Source organism: Leptonychotes weddellii, chromosome 4, assembly GCF_054177405.1.
Source record: "Leptonychotes weddellii isolate Sample4059 chromosome 4, ASM5417740v2, whole genome shotgun sequence".
Taxonomy (NCBI): domain Eukaryota; kingdom Metazoa; phylum Chordata; class Mammalia; order Carnivora; family Phocidae; genus Leptonychotes; species Leptonychotes weddellii.
In genome coordinates this window covers 130,852,535-130,879,189 of record NC_138372.1, presented here as the reverse complement: position 1 = coordinate 130,879,189, position 26,655 = coordinate 130,852,535, and the positions used below count along the sequence as shown (strand labels likewise).

At 36.9% G+C, this 26,655-nt stretch overlaps 1 protein-coding gene across 1 annotated transcript in view; it reads right to left on the bottom strand.

The window, feature by feature from the left end:
* SLC26A7 (solute carrier family 26 member 7) overlaps positions 1-26,655 on the bottom strand; it is a 109,350-nt gene that overhangs the window by 14,129 nt on the left and 68,566 nt on the right. Inside the window, exons 9-15 of the mRNA XM_006742779.3 lie at positions 26,484-26,597; positions 17,965-18,042; positions 16,856-16,951; positions 10,188-10,294; positions 9,043-9,109; positions 5,015-5,152; positions 837-885 (exon numbers count right to left, since the gene is read on the bottom strand). Coding sequence (XP_006742842.2) covers positions 837-885; positions 5,015-5,152; positions 9,043-9,109; positions 10,188-10,294; positions 16,856-16,951; positions 17,965-18,042; positions 26,484-26,597 — 649 coding nt within the window. The remainder of the gene's footprint in view (positions 1-836; positions 886-5,014; positions 5,153-9,042; positions 9,110-10,187; positions 10,295-16,855; positions 16,952-17,964; positions 18,043-26,483; positions 26,598-26,655) is intronic.

Here is a 26,655-nt window from a genome sequence, read left to right as displayed (position 1 = left end):
TGAGACCTGATTTATGACCTAGGATGTGATCTATTCTGGAGAATGTTCCATGGGCACTAGAGAAGAATGTGTATTCCGTTGCTTTGGGGTGGAATGTTCTGAATATGTCTGTGAAGTCCATTTGGTCCAGTGTGTCATTTAAAGTCTTTATTTCCTTGTTGATCTTTTGCTTAGACGATCTGTCCATTTCAGTGAGGGGCGTGTTAAAGTCCCCCACTATTATTGTATTGTTGTTGATGTGTTTCTTTGCTTTTGTTATTAATTGCCTTATATAATTGGCTGCTCCCATGTTAGGGGCATAGATATTTACAATTGTTAGATCTTCTTGTTGGATAGATCCTTTAAGTATGATATAGTGTCCTTCCTCATCTCTTATTACAGTCTTTGGTTTAAAATCTAATTTATCTGATATAAGGATTCCAAGTATTTTTTTAATTGCAAGTATTTTTAATACCTTGTAATAAAGTTTTACACTTCATCCTGTGTAAGTCTATACCTTTTACTTAAATTTGCTTCTAAAAGAGAGCAGTAGGTGAGATGGAGGAGGAGAAGGAAGGGAAGGAGGAAAAGAGGGAAGGGGAGCAGAAGGAGGAATGAGGGAGAGAGAAGACAGAGGAGAAAGGAGGAAGAGAGAAGTAGAAATAGGAGGAGGAGGGGGGAGAAGGGCAGAACAGGGAAAGAAGGAGGAGGACAGTGGGAGGGAGAGGTGGAGCAGAGAGAGAAGGAAGATGAGGACAGTAGAGGGAGGCAGAATGGCAGGAAGAGGAAAGAGGACTTATTCTCTGGTCTATATTCAGTCAGGACACTTAGATTTTTTTTTTTTTAAGCTAACTCACCATTGCAGTTGCCATTGGATAGAGAATTCAGCAACGTGTTTTGTTCACACTGAAATGAAAATGAATATAAAGAATAATATAAAAATTCACCTCTGTTCTTGAAAACAGCACATCTTTCTTTTCTCCATAAATAATTAAAAAATTAGGCTTGAAATATTATTTTTCACTAGTCTTTTTTTCTCAGAATGATAAATACAACACATTGAAATAATAAAATGACCATTGGTTCTAAGTAGCTCAGTAAATAACATACATTCCCAAGTCAGACTATCTTGTTTAAAACATTTTCTGCAAGACTGTTTGTTTTGACTTTTGATCACGAATTAAACATTTGCATCTGTTTTCATGTAGTGTATCCAATCAGAAATTAACCTCATTAACACAACATTCTCTGAGAGAGTCATTGACCATATATTTCATATTATATGAAAGTGAACTGTTCACCTGCAGCTCCATGAAAATGCCTGGGAAACAGTCCGATTTATGGAAATGCTAGAAAATGAAAATAACACTGCATCCTACAATTAAAGTTCTTTGAAATTGATAATAATTGATGCCTCTAATGAGATCACATGCTATCTACTTCTCAAATGTTGATGATGATGATAGTAATTGATATTTTTGACTACTTGCTATATACCAAGGACTCTGTTAATTATTTGATTCAGAAAAATCCTATGAATTTACTAATCTCATTTTCCATAAGAGGTAGCTAAAGATTGGAAAGGTTAAATAACTTCACCGAAGTCACAAAGCTAGTAAGAACCTCAGCTAAAACCAAAGCTCATGCTTTTCCATTCAGACCCTCATGTTCCCAAGCCCTACATTATACCACTTCTCCAAGACATCACATCAGTTTCATCTTAAAGACTGACTAGAGAACATCTATTTTCTCTTCCAGATACCCAGTGGTGCAGCTTATATACTTTAATTCTGGCTCTGACAGTTATCAGCTGTATTTCCACCAGGTAATTTTACATTTCTAAGTCTCAATCTTCCTTTTTTGTAGCATTCAGGTAATACCACTTACATCATGGGGCTGGTGATGATTAAGTTAGCCTAATTAAAGGGACTCGTCCTTGAGAGACATTCAATGAATGTGAGTTTCTTTTCCCTCCTCTTATCTTTAATCTTGTCTGAAATCTGTGCAATAATTTATGTAGATACTCCACCCTCAAGGAGTTGAAGCACAACTCCACACTCTTTACCTGTGGGCTGCTACACCCTTATCTTACCATGATAAATTCCAATAGAAGGATATTCCACAAAATACCTGACCAATAACTACTCAAAACTGTCAAGGTCAATGAAAAAGAAAAGTCTGGGACACTGTCACAGTGAAGCAGAATCTAAGGAGACAGGACAACTAAATATAATGTGATATCCTGGATGGAATCCTGGAACAGAAAAAGGACACTCAATAAAACTAAAGAAATCCGAATAAAGCATGAACTTTAGTTAATGATAATGTACCATTGATTGTAACAAATATGTCGCACTAACCCAAGGTGTTAATAACAGCAAAAACTGTATGGTGCAAGGGTGTATAGGAACTCTCTGTACTAACACTTTTCATTTTTTTTTGTATGTCTAAAACTGTTCCAAAAACTAAAGTCTATTTAAAAAAATACCTGGTCTGAGCAAAAGAAAATTTTGGATAAACAGCAGATTGAAACTTCCTTTGCAAAGTGAGTTCACAAAATGGTGATTATTATATGAGTATCTATATATAACCTATATAATAATGAACATGAATTCAATAAACACTAGCACCCTGAGATCCTTCTAAGCTTCTACATTCAGGAAGATATTTAATGATGACATGTAAGAAATATATTGTCACAGTAACACAAAACAGGAAGTCCTTTATCAGTTTGTGTTTTGAATACAGTGTGATTCTTCTTGCCCTAGGGTGTTTTAAATGCCCGTCCATCACGGCCATCTGCTGAAAATGCAGCTGGGAGAGAAGACCAAGGCCCCAGCAGAGCACCCCAGTTTAAGACAGAACTGTGGACCACTGTGCAGAGTGCAATGAAAGTAGGTAAAGCTGTGGCAGAAATTAACTGATGCAGACTCCTTACTCTAAAACTGAAATTGGAACAAGCATGGGTCTTAAAACAAGAAGTAGATATCCCAGACACAGTGTATGATAAGAATAAGATGAGATGTCCCAAAGAGCACCCATGCTACTCAAGACCATCCATGTAACCATTCTGAATAAAGGTTTATCTATGGTTCCTCAGACAGCAGAGCTTCCAGATTACCATGTGAATCCTTAGTGTATCCTTTAAAACTCACAGTCTGTAAATACATACAATATTTGCATTATTCTCATTATAGTGAAACATACTCTCAAGAAATCCTTTCTCACCACCATAGAGTTCTGAGTTAAAGAATCCCTTTGGATGTCATTATGTACCAATAACCTAGATTCAATGAACTCTACTTGACTATTAGACTCAAATTTCTTAAGTCCCAAGTAGGTGAAATCATATATGTGGAACCTCCTCCCAGAAGGCTGCATTAATGAGGTTTATTTCTGACTTGAATGCTACAAGATATGCCAATTTTCAATTTCTGAAAAGACGCTGGAACAACCTTAGTCTTGCAGGAAAATATTCTAAGGAAAATACTATCAACTATCAATAAACAACTGGTTATAACAATATTCATGTCAGATACCCTACTAGACATGATAAAGCCTACAAAGAAGCATATCATTTCAAGAAGTAAATTTACATTTTGGTAAAATAAAACTGCAAGTTTCTTATGGGTTAATTAGATTATTTGGAATTGTGGACAAATTTTCCCACAATATTACTGTGTGTGGCGGTTGTGAGCCTACGTCAGCCACAAGAACCTGCCTATCTCATAATAGAGCTAAACACTGCTATAAAGTAAGCATGGCTTTGTAAAAGAAAGAGGCCTTGTATCCAACTTGAACAACTAGGAATGATGTCCATCTTTGGCATGAGTGCAAGTGCTTCTCAACCCAAAATTACAGGTGGGGTTCCTAATAATCTGCTGAAAGTGGCATCCTAAAAAGTATAGTGAGAGGAAAACACAGGGCTGGAGATATACAGGCTGGGTCAGTCTTGTAGGCTTGCAACCTGTGTAGTCATACAGAGTCCCATGCTTAGAAGGGTCCCCTACTTGGTTTAATGCTCTGCTAATGCCATCTTGAAATTCTCAGTAATTGTTGAACAAGGAACCTCACCTTTTCATTTTGCACTGAGCCCAGCAAATAATATATCTGATCCTGTGTTTATGGCCTCTATGGTGTGGATTAGTATGAGGCCCAGAGGTAGAAGCATAAAGCTGCAAGGAACAGGAATGTGTTACTGGACAGTTCCTGAGATGCTAGAAATGGGAGAGTCAATACTTCCTATGTACCTGAGTGACTGGGGATAATACACACTCTGAATTGTAATCTGAAGTAGTCATGGAAAGCTTCATGGAGAGGGTACTACTTGTGCTCAAACTAATATTAGTTAAGATTTTATAATATTGAGTAGGCCAGATATTCTTGCAAGTATCCTTGCATATATTAACTCATTTAATCATCCTGATTATAGACCAGGAAACTGAATCACAAAAGGTTTAATAACTCAGTTAAGTTCCCACAGCTCATCAATGGCAAACCCAGGCAGCTTAGCTCCAAAGTCCATGCTTAAGGGCTTAAGGATTCAAATAATCACAGATAGCTTATTTACATACAATCAACATGATGCACAGTTGATATCTCTGTTAATGAAGATAACTTGTGGAGATAAAGAATGCTAGTTTTTTATAATAATGTTATAATGATGGCAATAGTTTATGCTTCTCTGAAGTCATTTATCATATTCTATCTCTTTTAGATTTGGATTGGACTCTTTTCGTAAAAAGGTCCTTTAAGCTAAATGATTTGTCTTATTTATTCTTCTCAGGGTTATAGTATATAGTACACATGTCCACTAGATATATGCTGAGTGAATGAATGAATGAATGAATGGGAGTGATTACCTAAAAAATAACTACAAAAACCAAATGAAAAGTATAATACAATAGAAGGCTTTGCTGAAGGAGAGGTTTCCAAGCACTCTAATAATGTATTATATTTCATGATTCATATCTTAGTATCACGATATAAGGTTATTTGTAGTACATTATTATAATCATGAACTAGCTGATCCTACCTTGCTGATATCATCCAGTAGCTGGTTGCTCACATTTTCTTTTTGGATTATGTTCATTAGATCAGTATGAAACTTCTTTGCATTCAGGAAAACAAGTGGGTTATTTATTGAGATAATTTTCACCTGCCGCAGGGTTTCCTTTTGGAGGAGAATAGGAATAAATTCAGAGTTCTGAATGAAATAAAAGAGGATAACTCTACCCAAAGAGTCTAAACTTACAAATACAAATGTCACTCAATGATGGAAGAAATCTCTTAGCCAAGGGTGTCATTATTAAAACTTATTTGGAGAACCTAACATACTATCATGCTTCTTAGGAAAAATATGTACTTCCTCTTTACTAAAAAACATTAATAACTAGGAGATGAGCCTGCATCTTTTCAGGAAATGGCCCTTACTCCTACTGATTTGGGGATGGCAACATCTTAGGATATCCAGAGAGTACCAGGAAGCCCTGTCCTCCCATAAGTATGTCTTCCATACAATCTAGAAATCAAAAATTCATTCACTTGACCATCAGCATTTTTTAATGAAAATGTCCTAAAGGGTCAACTCTCAGTCATTTACCTCATAATGACATAGCTTTCTTTTGGCTGGAATTATAACCTTACAAGTGACCGATAAGTCCTAATTAGGAGTAAGAAACCAAGAGGTAGCATGGGGAATGTGGTTTCACTTTGGGCAGGCCTAGGTTACACCAGATTGCCAGGATGCAGGTAAGAGATGCAGGAAGGGAAAAGAAAAAGCTTCCAAACAAAAGGAGCCTGCTTTGGCCATTGCCCAGGTCTTCCTGGCACCAATTGGTGGTATGCAACTGAAATCATGCTCTCCATGACCTTTGGGGCAGGGGCTGACCTAGAAATGGAGAAGATAGTAAGTTCTATGAAATAACTCCTTACCAACTAAATAAAGCAATACTCCTTCAGGCTTTAGTACTTGCATAGAAGAGGAAACCCATGGAATAGTGAAGCATACAGGCAGAGAAAGAAAGATAAAAGAAAGAAAATATTAGGTATTATTCTCAGCTTCCTCATCTTTTAAAGTAGGTACATATTTTTTTAAAGAGTGGTTATCAACTGGCTATATGACTTCCACTTCATTTTTTTTTTAAGATTTCATTTATTTATTTGACAGAGACACAGCGAGAGAGGGAACACAAGCAGGGGGAGTGGGAGAGGAAGAAGCAGGCTCCCTGTGGAGCAGAGAGCCCGATGGGGCGCTCGATCCCAGGACTCTGGGATCATGACCTGAGCCAAAGGCAGTCACTTAACAACTGAGCCACCCAGGTGCCCCAACGTAGGTACATTTTTTTTTTAAACTACATAATCTCAAAACATTTCTATGGCTACACAACTGATTAAACTCTAGAAAGTGAGATTTGCTACAAATAAACAATTCCAGAAAACAAAAACCTTACATTATCAAATTAACTTTTAATCAAGAGTAAACCTCTTACAGAGAAAGACAAAACAAGAAACAGACTCTTAATTATAGAGAAGAAACTGATGGTTACCAGAAGGGAGGAGGGTAGTGGAGGTGGGTTAAATAGGTGATGGGGATTAAGGAGAGCACTGGTAACAAGCACCAGGTGATGTATGGAATTGCTGAATCACTATATTGTACACCTGAAACTAATATAACACTGTACGTTAACTCACTGGAATTAAAATAAAAACTTTTTTTTTTTAAAGATTGTATTTATTTATTTGACAGAGAGAGACATAGCGAGAGAGGGAACACAAGCAGGGGGAGAAGGAGGGGAGAAGCAGGCTTCCCTGCGGAGCAGGGAGCCCGATGTGGGGCTCGATCCCAGGACCCTGGGATCACGACCTGAGCTGAAGGCAGACGCTTAACGACGGAGCCACCCAGGTGTCCCAAAATAAAAACTTTTTTAAAAAGTGTAAATCTCTTACAAACCAAAAATAAAACAATTCTTGGGCCTGTCATATTTAGTTATCACAAAGCCCCCACATCAGGAACACCTGAGTAGCTCAGTCGTTAAACGTCTGCCTTCAGCTCAGGTCATGATCCCAGGGTCCTGGGATCGAGACCCACATCGGGTTCCCTGCTCAGCGGAGAGCCTGCTTCTCCCTCTACCTCTGGTGCTCTCCCTGCTTGTTCGCTCTCTCTCTCTCTGCTCTCTCTCTCTGTCAAATAAATAAATAATATCTTTAGAAAAAAAAAAAGCCCCACATCTAAGATCAACCCACCAATCATACCACATGATTGGGCCAATATTTTAAGTTAACTTTTTTAAAAAACAAGTATTTGTTTAGGAATAAAGATTCAAATTGTGTCAGAAAAGAAATTCTCAATGGGGCTGAATTCACCCCAAAACAGGTCTCCCAAGTCGAGGATGTGTGTTTCATGTGAAGAAGGTGGGAGAGCATGAATGGAGGAGGGGAGTGGTGGACCACTGCCTTGCTTGAAGTTGACTAAAAACTCCACCTAACAACTCACATTCAAATCTTGCTCTGAGCTTTCTTTCCCTCTTATTTTTAATACAAAACATTAAATAATTAGTGAAATGTAAAGTTCTAAGAAAATTAACATTTCCGTGTGACACAGTTACTAATTCAGTTATGTGACTACACTGGAACTAGTGTTTAAAAACATGGGTGAATTTTGGCATTTTTATCTTCCTACAAATCCCCTCATTCACTTGCCCATATATTTAGCCTGAAAAGAAGGAACGGATTAGATAGAATTTATTCTTCTGAATAATCTTTAAGCTGAAAAATGGTCAAACTGGAATTCTGTTTCCAAGCCACAAATGTCAAGGGTAATGTGCATAGCTGTATGTGTAGGTTGGATACACAGAGGCTTCTAGGGGCCCAAAAGCCAGTCTGGGACTTTGTGTGAGCACTAAATTCTCATGGAAAATTTAAAGAAAGAAAAGAAAGGCATCACTAGTGGAAATCTTGAGCCTGGGACACTCTTAGGGCTCTGGACTCTAGTTGCTCTCTATGAAGCAAACTTTTTCTCACTTATTAAAAACACAAGCCATAATGTATATAAATACTGATCACTATGTTGTATACTTGAATCTAATACAATAGTGTATGCTAATTATTTTTCAATTTAAACACACACACACACCTGCACACGTGCATGTGCATGTGTAAATATGTGCGCCATTTCCCTGTGTGTCACAGAAGGACTCCTGATGCTACTTCCTACTTCCAATCTACTCAGAAATACCCTGACAATTGGTCCTTCTGGTGGGAGGCCAGTTCTCTTTGTTCTGAAGGCAATCATGAGGTACTGAAACAAGTAAATATGATAGACAAAAAAACGAAAACAAAAAACGGTTAGCCAAACATTTACAAAGCAGGTTCAAAGTGAGGGCAATTTTTTTAAATTGGCAAAATATTTAAGTCAACATTTTCTTGCCTCACTTTAAACTTGTTTTGGTCATCCTTCAGAATAAGAAACTAGAACTCAAACACAATTGGCCTGCCCAAGCATGAACAGGGCAAGACAATTTCCATAAGCTGTTTCCTTTAAAAAGATGTCCACTGTGCAAGAAACCAATCCTATTGGCATTCCATAACCATTGGACTTAATTAACCTCTGCTAATAATACAATCTAATTGTATTAAATAAATAAAAGCAATACCATGATCCAACCTTGCTTTATTCCCTTCTCTCCTATCTTCTTCCATCATTTAATTTGGAATAGACTATTGGTCTAGTTTGACTATTTTATGCAACTTAGCGAATGGAAAAGAGGTTTCCAAATGCCTGAACTAATCTGGACCATGATTCCACTGTGAGCTGTAGTTCTATGAACTGTGCTATCATCTTAGCTGAATGCTAATACAATATTCTTGTTGTTGTTCTGTTTATCTGTTGCATGTCAACTGCCACATGTATGGTGGTCACATATACCATTGAAAGTTCATGCCAATTAAAAATAAAATTATAATGAATTTAAAATCATACTTTATCTACTTATGATACCTTAAAACTATCTGAATTACAAAAATTGTTAATAATTACACAAAAGAAAAGAAAACTAAACTTACGCCATCCGTTTCTGTCTTCACTTTCAATTCCATTTCTTTCATGTTTTTTATACTCAGAGTCTTTGCCCTAGAATTCAGTCGGATCAAAAATAAAATGGCATTTCCTAATCACTACATTAACAATGAAAATGTAAAAAGGATGTCATTTTATCTTAACAATTAGAACTTATCTGTAATGGTTAAAATCCTACATCCCATTTGTTCATAAAACATTGGTAAATCTGTATTTCTCTGGGATCCTTGGGAATAGACAATAACACTGGAGACATCTAAGTAGAGATTAATAAATACAATTTACCTCATCTGGGTTCCCAGAGCCCCATATGTCCAAGCCACAAGAGGTAGATTGACCAAAAGAGTTATAAGAGAGTGTATAGTGTTTGGGAAAATCTTCTTTTAGGGGAAAAAGAAGTAAAGAGGGTATCAATGGCAAGACAGGACCAGATACTGATGAATCTACACAGATAGATTTCTACAGAAATCTCTTTATAGACTCTACAGAGGTAAAACTTAAAATTTTTTGAAGTATATTATTTCACAAAGAATTTCAAGGGAAGGATGAGAAATGAGTAGAAGCATTATCAGATGATGAACACCCAGAAAATAGAAAAATAACTGGTCAAAATAGGGGAATGGTTTACAGATGTTCAATAGAAATCTTCAATTAATTATCTAGAGTTCTTCAATAAATTATCTAGAAGAAATTTATATATATATATATACATATATATATAAATCTGGCTTCTGAAAAATTAAATTTACTGAAGTTATTTAAATTTCTAAATGATTAGATTTTATGTAGCCATTGGATAATATATCCCCTTCACTTGATTTAAAAAAGAAACAACTCCGTGACACAGTGTATGGCTATGGGTTAATTTATTTACTTTGATAGATTTTATATATTCTACTTTATAGTGTGGACAAGATATTTTTCTTCATTAAGACCAATATTGTTATATTGTTTTATATATATATATAGTTATATATCATATGTAGATAAACGTTTTCTTTTCATCTCTAATTCTCTGATACCAACTAAAACATGAGCGTCGCACTAAATATTCCACAGAAATAAAAGTAACTGGCAATACCATTTACTTTGCTGTTGTGTCAAAATAGACAGCATTTAAGTAAGATCTTACCTCGGGAAGCGACCGATTACGATAGCTAAGGTACAGACCACACCGAACAGCAACCCCACGTTGGCAGCAAAGCATATCGTAAATACATATGTAGTGACCCAGATGCCCTGGAAGAGAAAGAGGAAATAGAAGATGCGAGCCCTTTGGTAATTCCCATCTTTCTCATGATTGCCAAATTCCTCACAACCTTATTCTACAACATTCCTATGACCAAATCTCTCAGCAAGAATAGATTATTTTTAAAGTGGTGAACAGAAGCCCGGGAACAGAGAAACAAATCCTGGTCCCATCGGACTCCCAGCAGAAAAGGTGGGGAAAAGGCACCTTCTTTCATTTCTAGAAATTGCCAGCCCTTAGTTCAATTCCCAACAACACTTCCTTTCAGATCTATAAATAGTTAATGGTTAAAATGACTGAATCTAACACTACCAATGCCACTTTTAGATCAGCCACTATAGAGATTGTTATAATTTTATTTGCAAGGGGCGACTTCTTATGAAATTGTGAAAGCTGAAAAATCTGGGCCAACTTAGGCCTTGGGAATATTTCAAAAGATGGCAAGAAAATTTTTTCTCCTTTAGTTAGGATTCCAACGCTATTACAGTTTTGTCCACCACCTGAAATGACAATCTATCACAAAATATTGTATTATAGTTGACATTTCTTATTGTTGGCAAAAAAAAAATCTTTAAAAACAAAATAATTTGTGAAATCCAGAAGGTGATATTTTCTAAACACAATATCCTGCATTTATCAAATAGTAGACCAACAAAATGTTCAAGCTCTCTCTTTTCTCCAAATTATTTGCATCACTTTACCTATGCATACAATTCTCAGTTGATTTCTTTCTATCCAGATGGCTATATTAGAACTTTAAAACATCTTCAACAACCTAATTCAATTTCAGATGCAAATGAAAAAGTTAGAAACTTCTCTATAATCTGAAGATAGCACAGATTTTTGTGGGGCGGGGTGAGAAGTTTGAAGCAAATGTCTCTAAATAGCATTTTTTACTCAAAATGCTTCTCCTTTGTATTATTTATCTAAATGGAGCTTGAGTGGTTCTTCATGATGGGCTATTTTGAAAAGCTAAGCCCTTGGAAGCAAATGGAGGGATTTTTATCTATAAAATTCCTTTTGATATAGAAGAAACAAACATTCTGGACTAAAAAGAGAAAATATATTTTAAGTGTTCTCATGTTCAGATCTATCACCAAGAAACGTAATGCTAAGTTAGGACTTATTAGGACATCATCCTCAGCCTGTCATCTCATAGGTTAGACACGCAGATGTTTTCCTCTATTCAGGCAAAAAGACAATTATTTGAGTCTTTTATATGTATATGGTGTAATTTTTCCTCTCTAATGTATTACATTATGCTTCATCACATACAAAATAAGGCTGCAAGTTTTTGATCATTACGTCAACTTGCCATGATTGCTTTGTTTCTTACTCATCCCTTAATGCTGATGGAACCTGCTCGGGTGTGGCAGAATAATAATAAAATATTAATAAAGCTTTATAAGTCCAATTCCTCATGGCCAACCTCCATGTTTCAATATAGCATAGGGAATTGAGGATCCTGGTTCCTGCCATTTAAAAAAACCACAGAGCCCAGAGGCCATGATTCATCAGAGCAACCAAAAATTTTGGTACCATCTGGTTCTATTTTTAAAGCATATTTACTCTCCCACAACATCATCTATTGTAAGTTGGATTCACAATGCTTAGTTATTTCCTGGGGCTACATTTATAGCTTTGAAAAAAATATCAAATGTAAATTAACAACATAGCCAGTAAACAGTTCTATTGGTTAGAGTAAGTCCCAACACTATTCTGTAACAATTTCTATTAAAGATCCAAATGTTGGTTGTCACAGTTATAAGGAATTTGTTAACTCCCAGGCTCCTATTTTTTTTAATTTGTGTTCCCACTTGATCCATCCTCTATTAGCACTCACAGCCCCTAAACACAAGCTAACCCCAAGGCTGACCTCAAGTAGGAAATACATAAACACATAAACCCTTACACATTTGAGCAGCTACTCAAATCACTTCACCTCTTCCCGATCTGTTCTGGTGATTGATATACATTATATTTCTGTAGATGTGAATTCTATTCCCACTGCTCAGTTACTCAAACTCAGCTCTGAGCCCATGGTCTCCATTTTGGATTCCTATTTCCTCATTACCTCAGACAGGGTTTTGATCTACAGTTCAAAGTGGAATCATTATTAAACTATAAACAATTTAAAGAAATAAAAATTTCTAACTTTTCATGTGATGACTGCTTATATGATTTTTTTAAACTTTCAACCTTCAAATTATTTTACATATATACACATCTTTGGTAACTTCACTTCCACGATATTTTAGGTATATTCTATCTATTGAGTAATCTGGACATATTCTGTCTACTGGGTAATATAACCTATATCCAAAAAAGTCTGTGCACTATTCTCACTATAAATGCTATGCCCAGATTGTATCCCAATCATCCATGGCTTCTCACTGTTGAATTCCTTAGCAACTAAGAAAGACCTGTCCACTTCAACCTTAGGAGGCTTTGTCAGGCTAAACCCAACACCTCATTCAACCATCATTCATCTGTTAGATCCATGTCATCTTTCTCAACCATTCTTTTTGCCCACACCATACTATTTACTCCAAATTTTCAACTATCATCTCTATATAGGATACTACCAAGTCTGAGGTATTAAACCATTTTTCAAACTGTCTGCCAGTATCTTCAAACTCAAATGCAAACTCATTAACTTCACCCCAAAATCTCCCCTTCCTTCAATGTTCTCTCTCAGTTTTAACACTAATATTCTTTAAAACACTACAATCAGAAACGGTGGAATTATATTTACTATTTCTCTTTTTTCATCTACTTGTCCAATCATTTCCTATCAACTATTAATTTAAAAAACATCTCAAACCATACCCCCTTCTCAATTCATTGAGAATGCCCTAGTTCACACTTTACTATGGCTTGCCTAGACTATTCTGACAGGCTCCTATTTAATTACCTGCTTTTGTTATCAGCACTGTAAGCCATTTGCTATACTGCTGCTAGGATTACCTTTTTAAGTATAGATTTAGATAGGATATTAAAGGCACTTTTACTCTACTACCTTCTATTGAAATCCATCCAAAACAATATAAAAAATGAATATATAGGGAGGAAAACCCAGGTTCAATGAAACAAGAACATGGTCACAGCTCCTAACTACAAAATATGGTGTAGATTTCCCAAATACTGTGACATTTGTAAGATATCAAGGAGGACACTGGAAGCCAACATATTTACCCTCAAATTTCAATCAATTACAGATTTCTTCATGAATGTCACAGTTTTTAAAAATCTATATCATAATTTTCTGATAAGAGTTCTAAGTTCTGGGGCGCCAGGGTGGCTCAGTCGTTAAGCGTCTGCCTTCGGCTCAGGTCATGATCTCAGGGCTCTAGGATCGAGCCCCACATGGGGCTCCCTGCTCGGCGGGAGGCCTGCTTCTCCCTCTCCCACTCCCCCTGCTTGTGTTCCCTCTCTCGCTGTGTCTCTCTCTATCAAATAAATAAATAAAATCTTAAAAAAAAAAGAGTTCTAAGTTCCTGGGGGAATGGTGGGCCACCACAGAAGAAGGAAATGTACCCATATGATACCTATTTTATACCATAGAAAGAAGAGCAGTAAAATGAAATGCCAGTTGTCTCACTTACAACCTAGCTTCCTAAAAAGGAGACTGACAGAGATGAAGCAACATGAAGAAGGGAGAGAAGACAGCAAGTGTCAGGTCATAAGAGAGCCTGTGACTGTGAGGTTTTGTTTCAACAAGACAAATCTTCCAGTGATATACCTAAATCAGAGCTGTGGACTGCTCCATCTCAGTTCCTACCTCCTGCCCTCCCCACATTATTTTTCAGCAAATAACTAGGTCTACTAAAAATGCATTATAATCATAAAAGAATCAGTAAGGGACTTATTCATAGAAATGGGGAAGGAAACAAAATAACAAAACAAAGACAGAGGATAGGTTTAGACATGTAATAGGCAATATAACCCCCCAAATACACACAAACCCTCAAAAATAGATGTGAAGATTCAAAGAAGAAAAACTATATTTTAAAAAAGGAAAACTGAAAGAGATTTAAAAAAACAAGCTGGAAGAATTTAGAAAAGAATGTGGATGGAAATAAAAACATTATAGAGATAAAAGCCATATTTAAAGCTAAAAAAAAAAGAGAGAGAGAGAGAATCACAACTAGAAATCCATAACGGAAATACAGTAAATAGTCCAGAAAAACCACACACATGCTCCCAAAAATAATCATAGAAAAATGTATAGATACAAAGAAAGACAAAATAAAGTCAACAAATACATAATTCATTAAAAGAACATACAGATTTGAAAAAATACTCAGAGATGTATTAGAAGAAAAATTTTGTATGTAATCCTTAATTCTGAGATCAAAAGGATGCATCACTCTCATAGAAACTTGATGCTAGGTGTTCAACCCCAGGAAATATTCTGATATTATTACCAAACATCATGGGCAAGAAAGAACTTCACTGAACATCCATGCAGAAAAACTAATTCACATAAAAAAACAAACAAACAAAAATCATGTTGAGCTGTGATTTCTCTATCCTATCCCTCAATACCTGAAGATAGTGCCAAGTCTCAAAAGTCCTGTGGGAAAGCATTTTAGACTCAGCCAATAACTTCCTTCTAGTATGGAAAAAAAACAAACTGACATGTAGATATTTTTACCATCAGCACCTCAGGGAATATAAAACACATAAGCCTTTCTTGAAAAACTACTTGATGATGACATACAGAAAACAAAGAGATGAATTGAAATAAGTAACTTGGAAATAAGAATCTGTATTTAAAAGGAAAAAAAAAACCCTAAAGGTAACCACTAAATGCATTTAAACAATCTTCTGTGTTCTATAACTGAATGACATCATCTTCCTGCAGTGACGTTCCTAACCAGAAACTTAGAAGTAGTTCTAGACTGATGCACTTTATATGATGAATTGGTGGTGAGGACAAATTAATGCAATCTCTCAAATATTTTTCAACTGTATTTCTTCCTCTTGAACTTCTTGGTCTCAGTTGTGTTCCAGGCCTTCCTCACTTATTTGGCTGACTACTAAAGCAGTTTCATCCATCTTCCCCAAATTACTCAAGTGACCCTTCTGATACATAAATCTTATTCCTATTTCTCCTTTTGGTGATGTCTCACTGCCTTCAGAATGAAGTCTAGTCTTCTTTATAGGACATGAGCAACCTCCCAAGTCCAACTCATTCTTAACTTTTGCAACTCCATTTGTTTACTACTCCCACCCTCACACTAGAGGTTCTACCCATCTATTCCTGGAAGAAGCCTTCCCTGACATCATTTCCCTTCCAATATGGTAAGGTGCTCCCTCTTATGTAATTAATGAGTTCCTTAGAAATACCTTTATCGTAGGGTTATCAAATAGCTTGTTCAATAAGTCTGCATCCTCTAATTTCTCTATTTCCATGTGCTACCTCACACATAGTACCTTAAAAAAGTCACGATCCTCCATGAGTCTGGCTAATTTTAACCCTTTGACCTGCCTATCAAATACTGTTCCTTCAAGTGTTAGTTCAAATTTCAGCTCTGCTGTCAGACTCTTTCATATGGACCCAGTCCAAATTAAATGCTCCAGCCTCCATTTTTTTCCCCAGAACTAAGCTTGTACTTTTGCTTCCAGGTCATATTGTATCATGCCTTGCATAATAAGTTGATGTGTCTATGTCTGCTTCCTGCACAAATATAAGTGTCTGGAGGGGACAAATAGTTCTTTATTTATCTTTGCATTCCCCATGGCACCCACCCCTGTACTTTGGTAGGGTAATACTGAGCCTTGGGAGAAGTATTATGAAAATAGGCACAAAATACAAATAATCCTGAGCAAAGAATCTGAAGGAGGGGAAATATATAGATAACTGCATTTCAATATGGTGAATGTCATAATAGAGCTAAACAGAGGGTACTTATGAAATACTTTACCCATACTGGAAAGGGAAAGTATTTTGGATGTTCCTGCATAGATACATTTCTCTAGAAGAAGTATGTTAAACATTTCTGTTAGTAGAAGCCACACTTGATCATTGTTCAGTAAAATTTAATCTCTTGCTGGCAACATTCTATTAACATAATGCTCCTCTCAATGTAAGCCCTTCAAAACTAAATTCATGAGACTTTATATTTAGAAGGAACATGGTCACTGTTAATATGTTCAACCTATATTAATGCAACACATTTCTTACCAATTAATGATGGTTTTTCATATCTGTTCTATTAGTGTGTACTTCCTTGATGAGCTTCATTTCCAGGATCAATTCATAATGCAAATTGAGAATCCCCGATCCATTCAAATTAGCTAGCATTTCATTAAAAGTTCTCAAACAACACATCAATCAAAATTTGACAAAATTCCATTTCTGTTTCTTATAAAGACATTTTATATTTTAATGCCTTCATTAAGAGTTTGAAAAAAATAAATGGTAGCTTATGAAGTGCACAAGTCTCAAGTGGCAAAACTATTTTCTGCAAATAAATATATTAAAGTTGATTTTGCAATACATGTTAAAGCCAAAGAAAGAAATTTTAGGTCAAATTTCTACTTACCCAATCGATTTTATCCACATTCCAATATTTTTTTAAGTCCCGAAACTGTATTAGCATTCCCTTCAGTCCCACGACAATAATACTTGCAAGAACACACTACAAACAGGAAATAAGTTGGTGAAGAAGTAAGATAAAGATTTTAATCTGACTTTAAAATGACCAAGGTATTTTTATGTCTTTGTTTGTTTTTAAAGTACTTACTAGAGAAAAGCAATCACCATTTAGAAGTTTAAAGCAATATTCATTTTGCTTAGAACTTATTATTGTACTTTAGGAATATAATATCAATTCTAGAAAATCACAGTCTAAAATTTATGCCATTGTAAAATACAAGAAAGAAAAAAAAGAAAAGTAATGAATTATAAGGGTGCATGTTATAAAGCTGAATGTCCTCTTAACTTTAAAATAATTATCCACTGCCATCTGAAGTTTGTTGCAAAAAATTAAATATTTATATTATATATTTCTTTATAATTGCCTTCAACACCAATTATCTGGTTTCACCTGAAGATATTTATAACTCTCTTGAAAAGTGAACTTGATTATTGGAAGATCCTGCTGTGGAAATGACTGATTCTCATTATATGAATGAAGATTTAGAACAAGACAGGAATGAGATGGTCTTTGGCTCTCTGAAGACCAGGATCTTACTTTGGTCACTTTGGTGCCCCAGGCTTATGAAAAGCACACTGGTGTTCTGAGTCACTTTGTATAAAGATATCATGGGTGGCAAGATGTATTTTGTTCCCTGCTCCCTTGCCCTACCCACATTTTTCTAACAGTCCAAGTTCTGATAAAATTCTTCCCAAGTCTGTGTCTTATACCAGAGATTGCCCAGTTCCACCCTCCAAACAAGCACAGAATAAATCTAATTCCACAATGCCATTTTTACACATGGGTGTAAGAAACACAAAACAGTCAAGGTCCCTTCCCATTCCTTCCCTATCAAATGTGGTCTCTGTCCACCACCCGCTCCGTTCAATCATTACTTCTGTCACATGGTTTTCAGATGTAGGGCCACTGAGGTTACTCTTCTAAGACATTTTAATATACAGTGATTTCATTTAAAGTAAAGTTAAAAAGTAGATAATGAAAAAGTACTACTGTACCATGGGCAGCCAGTAAAGCAAAGGTCCTACTGAATAGATGACTATCAGGACAAGAATGCAAGATATTAAACAAGCCACCTGTAAAATACAAGACAGATGAGAAAGAAAGCCTTGAACTTTATTATTCCAAAGTTATAGGGGGAAATAAAATTCTTAGTTCATCTTGACTGTAAGAGACCAAATGTTGGTGCATGATTATTAAATTGCATAGACTACCATTATCCATATTTTGCAGCTGAGGGAACCCAAACATGACAGCAGACAAACTGGTGCAATCAAATTAAGTCAGTGATGGGAGAAAAGCAATTCCACACAAAGAAATAGGACACCATCAACTTTTATCACACATCACAGAAATGGCTTTTTTTGTTTAATAGTGAAAGTGACATTTCAATTAAAAGTCCGTTAGCCTGTTGTTGTTCAACTTGACTCTCCTTATTTCCTAGTGAGTTGTTTGAATAATAACTGAAGATGCAGCTTAGGGTTTTTCTCCGGCTGATGAAAAATGTCCACTGAAGCGCTTACTCTCTTTGGAGTTCTTTGTTAGGAAGGGTTCTAAGATGAAGCAGTTATATGGGATTATAGGAGCAGTCTCTGCAGTGAAGTAAACTTAACTTTATTAATCCTGAGTCATTAATATCATGTTCCAACCAACTCAACTTGCTGACAAAAGGCAATTCAGAACACCTGACTCCTAGCTACGCTCCACTTGATGGAGAACCTGATTCCACATAAGCAAGTGTGCATGACTTAGTAAAAACATTTAGATAACTGTCAGTCTAAGGAGAGAAAAGACGGCTTCACAGGACCACAGAGATGCCCAGATATCATTATGGAGATAGCAAGTGAATCAGGATCTAGTAGGATGGCTAAAATTAAAAATAAATATGTAAACAATTAATATCAAAGGTTGGCATGGACTCAAAGCAAGTGGAGTTGCCGGACATTGCTGGTGGGGATGCAGCAGAGTATAACCACTTTGAAAGGAGTTTGACAGTTTCTTATGAAGTTATGCATACACTTACATGTGTCCCAGAACTACCTAAGAGAAATGAAAACATATGCCCATGCAAATACCTATATGTAAATATTTATAGCAGCTTTATTCATAAACACTAAAAACTATAACTGAAATGTTCACCACTTGGTGAATAGATAAGCAAATTGTGGTACATCCATACAACAGAATATTACTCAGCAATAAATAAAAAGAACAGACTATTGATATATGCAACAGCATGAATGAAACTCAAAACCATTAACCTGAGTGAAAGTAGACACAGGTTCCTTTCATATTTAGTGGAACTCATCTCTAGCACACCCCAGAATATAAAGAGGAAAAAAATCCTTCTATGGGAAATAAGTCATTAGGAAACTAAAATCACTTATAAAACAAGTCATAGTATACCAAACTGTTACGGTGATCATTTAGGAATAACTGGCGATTTTACGTAAGAATTTTTAAACAACAAAATATGTCTGACATTCCACTAGGCTGGAGAAAGCCCGGTGTCAGAGAGCAGCAGATCATAGGATTCATTCAGATATTTCAGTAAGTGAAGTATGTTTATGGAAAGAAAAGGATACCGAATGCAAAGGTTTATTTATTTCATGACAAAGGATAATGAATGGCATGCACCCCTTTTGTGGGACTCTTCACTCAATTCACTTACAAGTGAAATGTCACTTTCACTATTAAATGTACTTGAAAATAAAACTCTTAATCTTAGTTGCAGATATGAACTTTGGACAGCTACAGTTCCTTTGGAAGGGTTTGAGGCACAGGGAGGCAAAGTGACTTGCCCAAGGTCATAGAGTTTGGGAATTAGAAGGCATATGGATTATGAGCCAAAATGGGACCCATAAAGCCAAACATATTTTAAGGTTCCTAAATATCTTATAATACACGGAAACTGTTATAGAAATCACAACCTAACTGAATAATGTTATTTTAAGACAGTAAACTACAACTACCTTTGGGCTTTTCTCTAACATTTAACTGACCTTTTGTTTACATGATGCTTTGTAGGTACATCAACAATTGTGCACTCACTGAACTACAATTTCAGTCATTGTCAAAATAAGTCAAGAACTAAATGGATGTTACTTCCAAAGGTGACAAACTATGGGTGAAAAAGATTATTTGTGTACCTTCGATGGTAAGTCACATAATGAAATAGACCATATAAGCAAATGGCTTAACTACTTCAAAGCACTTGCCTCATCCCTGTTGATGCTCTAGTTCAAAAGATAATTGTATCTAATTGGACAAGAAATCTGTATCAGTTCTGCCCAGTGTATCTACTCCTCAGGCATAGAAATCAATAATATAATAGTTTCTGCCCTCGATGCTCTCAAAATACTGACATTCATTGTGTCCTCAATCAAGACCCCTAGATGCTGAAATGTAGATTTGTAAAAAATCTTTGAGATCATGCAGTCCAAGCCATCATTCATAGATGGCCAACTCGGTAACTGTGCACAATGGTTGAACAGCGATCAGATATTTGCAGTGCCATCCCAGACTTCTCTAACTTCAGGTTTCTGGAATAACACAGTTGAGCTATATTTTCAAGTATTATCCAGTTTCTGAATATCTGTTACTCTGAATATGAAGTGCTGCTTTTTATATATCTCTGATCTACCAAGAGAAACATTTTAAAGGCAAGTTGCAACCAAAACAAGAAAGAACCTTGTTTCTTTTTTTTTTTTTTTAAGATTTATTTGAGAGAGAGAGAGAGAGAGAACACGCACACCAGGGGAGGGGCACACAGGAACAGAGAGACAAAGAAAATCTCAAGCAGACCATCTGCACTAAGCACAGAGCCCGATGCAGGGTGCAATGTCATAACCCCAAGATCAGGACCCAAGCCAAAACCAAGAGTTGGGTGCTCAACCAACTGTGCCCCCCAGGCGCACCCCCCTTGTTACTCTCTTTCAAACTTCAGAAAACAAATGCCACCTGAGTGCCCTCTTCTTAACAAGTTTCAGTTTGGCTTATACTGTTAACCAGTAATGAAAAGGGTTCACACCCTTAGTTATGCACAGGGCAAATACTGTCTAGGTATTTTACTCTTCGTCACCTCTTTCCATGTCATACGAACTAAATGGCTAGAGTTTTTTTGCTCTAAAATCTAACTACTCATATTGAGTTAATTCTGCATAAAGGATAATGGAATCGGCAGTTTCTTCTTTTACATTACTATACGTCTGGTATATGCTGTAGGTTGCTTACAAAGATGATTCCGCATTCATGTTACCCATACCTATATATATATAGACGGCTGGAGGAAGTGTGAGGTGCCAGCCATTTCCTTCCTAAACGGGTGCTAAAGAATGCAAAGTCGGTCGACTTTGTGCACAGCTTTGTGGAAAGTGCTGGAATGGCAAAAGTGGAAAGGGCAGCAGGAGAGAGAGAGGATACTGGGTAACTACGGCTACAGTTAAGAAGTTTTAAAGAAGTTGGAATCAATAAGCCAAATTTGAAAGACTCAAAGAATACAGCTTGGCAAATCAGAGCCTAAAGGCAGCTCTCAGGGTTGCAGAAAAACTTCTGGCTGTGACCAAGCTTCACCTGCAGCCGATGCGGCCTCTCATCCTTCATGCTTCGGTTATGCCTCCCAAACTGCCCACACAGCACCAGGGTATCTGCTCTGTTGGAAGCAAAGGGAAACGTGTAGGGGAGAGAACCTGGGCACACTGTGCTCCCTCCCATATTACCGTGCCTCAGAGGGAAGGACGGAAGGAAGACCTGCAACACTTCTTCGTGCTCTATGTCTAGGCAGCACCAAGACCTATAAGTATCTTATTCCTAGATACCCAGGCTCAGCATGTCACATCTTAAGGGAATCACTGTAAAAAGGGTTTCTACGTGTGGAGGACAGAAATATATTGGCCTCAGGGCGCCTCAGTTGGTTAAGCAGCTGCCTTCGGCTCAGGTCATGGTTCTGGGGTCCTGGGATGGAGCCCCACATCGGGCTCCCTGCTTGGCGGGAAGCCTGCTTCTCCCTCTCCCACTCCCCCTGCCTGTGTTCCCTTTCTCACTGTCTCTCTCTCTCTGTCAATTAAATAAATGAATAAAATATATATATAAAAAAAAAAGAAATGTATTGGCCTCTTGGGCACCTGGGTGGCTCAGTCGGTTAAGCTTCTGACTCTTGATTTCGGCTCAGGTCATGGTCTCAGGGTCCTGGGATCGAGCCCCATGCGTGGGCTCCATGCTCAGCAAGGGGTCTGCTTGAGGTTCTTGCTCCCTCTCCCTCTGCCCCTCCCCCACCCCACTCTCTCTTGCTCGTGGGCTCTCTCTCTCTCAAATAAATAAAATCTTCAAAAAAAAAAAGAAAGAAAGAAATGTCTTGGTCTCTGACCACGGCACTTGGGATTAAATGATTAGTATCTTTTCTTATTTCAATTCAAACATTTTAATTTAATTTTTGAAAACACTGAAAGGCTTTACCACCAACGCTCTTGTACGTAAAATGTTCCTAAATGCACTAATATAGCCACATGTAGCTCTTGGGCATTTGAGATGTGGATAGCCCATATTAAGATAGGCTGGAAATGTAAAATACACACCAGATTTTGAAGTCTTAGTACAAAAAGAAAATAAAATATATCATTGACAATTCTTAGATAGATTCTTTGTTGAAATAATATTTTGACTATATTGGGTAAATCAAATGTATTATTAAATTAATTTTAGCAGCTTCTTCTGCTTTTTAAAGTATGACAACTAAAACATTTAAATTACCTATGTGGCTCCTATTACATTTCTACTGAACAGTACTTTCCTAAAGTCTGTGATCCTAAGCCTGGTTTCAAGTGGTATTTTCCTGACTTCAAACGTACTGTATTAAGTCCCAATAAAAGCTGCATGGCTTCACCTGTCCCTTTTAATGTCAGCAAAACCCACTAGTTTTATCATTATCAGATACTTTCATTTCATTCATTCTTATCACACATAGTTACTGAACACCTACTATGTGCTGAATCCTGGGCTAGACACTGAGGATATAGTGAACCGAAGCAGACAGGGACCCTGTTTTCTAAGAGCCTCAGTCAAGGGTAGAAGGTAGGCTTCAATCATATAAATCACACCGATGAACGTTTAATGTCCAGCAGAGCTAAGGACCCTGAAGAGAAGAACAGTTGTGCCAGAAGCAGCAATGGGATCCGAAGGATGGGAGGAGTTATCTTAAAGGGTAAGCAGAGGCAGCCACAACAGAGGCCACGACAATTGCCCACAGGAAGGAAGAAGGATCATGGGCCCGAGAGCTGGGACAGAGGAAGAGAGGAGTCTAAGATTAGGCTGTAGAAGGAAACACTCAGAACCTTGTAGGTAACATAAAGGTGTGAATTCTAAGACATATGCAAAGCCTTTTAAGGGCTTTAGGAGGAAATAATAAGTTCATATTTACATTTGAAAATGGTAACTTTCTACAGAAATACCAATAATATTTCCAAATAAGAAAGATTCTATTGCTGAAATAATTAACAATGGAAGGTGGTTCCCACTGCTCCTTTAATTAGTTGTCATTAGCCTGAAAGTTAAAGAGCTCTTATGTCTTCTAGATTAATTTACTGGGGATAACTCTAGTTCCTAAAAGAGACAGAGCCATTTAAGGGGTTGTTTTGTGAAGTCTTGTCACACAGAACACGGGTTTCACAAATAGCCTATTTAAAACAAATATTTTGGGGTGCCTGGGTGGCTCAGTCGTTAGGCGCCTGCCTTCGGCTCAGGTCATGGCCCCAGGGTCCTGGGTTCGAGTCCCACATCGGGCTCCCTGCTCGGCAGGAAGCCTGCTTCTCCCTCTCCCACTCCCCCTGCTTGTGTTCCTGCTCTCGCTATCACTCTCTCTGTCAAATAAATGAATAAAATCTTTAAAAAAAAAAAAAAACTTCTAAGACTTGGCTTCCCCAAGTGCCTTCTTCATGTCAGTTATCAGTTATACCCACATATCAAAGATCTAAAACAACTTCCATGGGAAAGCATCCTCATTCTGGGTATACCCATTAAATCAGATTCCTTCTCTGTTCAATATAATGGGAATTGTTGAACGGATTAGTGACCATCCCAACAAGCAAAACAACATGAAAATACTCTCCTGCTGAGCTTTGTTTCTCTGAACTTGTGTTTTGTTAGATTTCTTTCATTTCTTCTGAAGTCTAGGATAAAACACCATGCAGAAAATAACTCTGAGAAGTCATTAGAAAAGTTCTGTTGCTCTTATCATTCAAACATGTGGCCCGCACAACAGAGAAAGCGGCCCCTCCATCCCCACCCTATCAGTCGAACACATGTATGTCCAACTAGAATGGTTAAAAAAAAAATCCAAGATTTAAAAATAACGTTTTCTCAACGTGCTTTCCCCTTAGACATTCAATCTTTAAAGTCACAAAGATTAAAGAGACAGTTTTGTTACTACTAAATTAATTGGAAAAGTAGTAAAAGCCTAAGGAAACTCCAGGTCTGATACACACTCAGGTGGAGGACATCTCACATTCCAACCTTCTCTCGTCCATGTGATGGATGAAGATGCTAACCTGTTCAACATCCCCAGCAAGTTGGAGGGGCAACTTGGAACAGAAACTGCCTTTACTGCATCACAATCAAACCAGGATGTTTTAATATTAAATGTCAAACAAAAGGTTCTGGAAAGATTTTATTATAATAAAAATATTTAACGATAATAATAATGCCATCGATGATCATTGTTAACATTGAAGGAGTATTTATTTAGTGCTCAGGCTTTGGGCAAACTACGCATGTATTAACTCATATAATCCCTATGACAAATACTTCACCAGCCAAGTCCAGTTAGGCTAGAGAGGTCAGGTTACCTGTGTTAAGTCACTCAACTACTGGTGATGGAGCCAGACCACAAGCCCAGGCTCTGGTATGCCCTTAGCCAATTTCTTTATTTATCTAGCCTGAACATGAAGAGAGGAAATCGAATATACTCCCCCTGTTGCGAGAAACCAGGTTTCTAGAGAAACTACTATAGAATCCTAGAATTTTATAGATAGAAGTGTCTTCAGAGTTGGGGATGATACTGAGTACACTATGTCTTAAACATTCAAATTTAGCCCCCAAACACTTGAGAGTCCAGTTTGGAAGTGTTCATGCTGGTTCACATGATAAACCTATGCTTGAAGTCACTAGCTGCATAAAAGCTAATCAAACTGTCATGTAAAACAAGGTTGAATGAGGACGTCACATCTCAGCTCATGAGTTGTGGCAATTATCTCTGAAATTATTATACATTCAGAATTTGTTGCTGCTTCCTTTCTGCTCCACGGTACATTCATCAGTAATTTTATTAGTTACATTTATGCTATATTTTAATTTCCATTTACCCGTCTTTCTCTTGCCACTTGCCCCCAAGGTCAAGAACCATATCTTTTTCAAATTTATTCTTCTACAACCCCCCAAAATGACTTAATATAAAGTAGACCCCTAATAAATGTTTGAATCATCACATAAAATGTTTTATGAATTCTCATTCAATTCCAGTGTTAATCAATGTGAATTGTTTTAATAATGGTTAGATGTTAATATTAATTTCTTATAGTAACATCTGCATAAATTTTTGTATATGAAACAGTACTTAAAAGTGCAAGGTTTGAGGTTGAGGTTGATCTATTTGGGTTCAAATCCCAGCTCTGCCACTCATGAGCTCTGTGACCTGGGTAAGTTATTTTAACCCTCTTTTCCTCAACTCTCTCAAGTGGAAGCTGAGGATAATAATTATACCTCCTCCATAGAGTTGCCTAAAGGTTAAAAGAGTCCATTTATATAAAAAGTATGACATATACATATGACACATACATTTATATAAAAAGTATGACATACTTAATATATGCCTCCACCAATGTTCCCACCATCATCATCATCAAAACAACATCTTCATTATCACCACTGTCTGCCTACTGGTACCCAGCATAATACCCGGTATATAGCAGGCTCTCAATAAATGTTGAACTGATTTAAGTTCCTAAAAATATATAATTGTTTCCTTAACCTAAAATGTGCACAGATGACTTCTCACTCGTGTATATACTTGTACATCTCTATAGACAGAAATGTCAGCGTCAAGGACAGATTTTACATATAATTGATTTAATTTTATTTAAAGGAAATGAACAAGAATGGAAAATTTTCAAATTGGTTAGATTAGCAAAACACAAAATCAGCAGCACCACTAGAGGGAGCTTTATTCAAAGATTGCCAACAATAACCCAGCCACTAGTAGGATTTCTGTCTGCTCACTGAGTCAACTGGGCTTCTGGAAGGATCATTCATAAGAAAGAGAGAGAGAAATAGACTTTCTTGAAACTAGTTAAAAAAAAAAAATTGAAGAAGGGAAAATATTCTCTTTATTTCAGTCAGCATGCAATGATAAATATATGTAGATTCTATCCTAAAATCAGAAAGGACTTTAGAGAGGAGCTCAATTTTCCCCCTTTCCAAAAAGGAGAGCAACCAGCAGTTTTTTGGTCCATTCTAACAATGATGTTACCTGCGTCTTCGCCCCTGTGCTGTACAGACCAGCAGTCCTTCCCATGGCGGCAGCACTTGGTATGCAGAAGAAAAATGAAGGAATCACATTGCTGAGGCCATGGGCCAAAAATTCCTACAAGATTGATAATAAGAGAATATACTACTTAATCACAATCAACTTTTGGAGACCA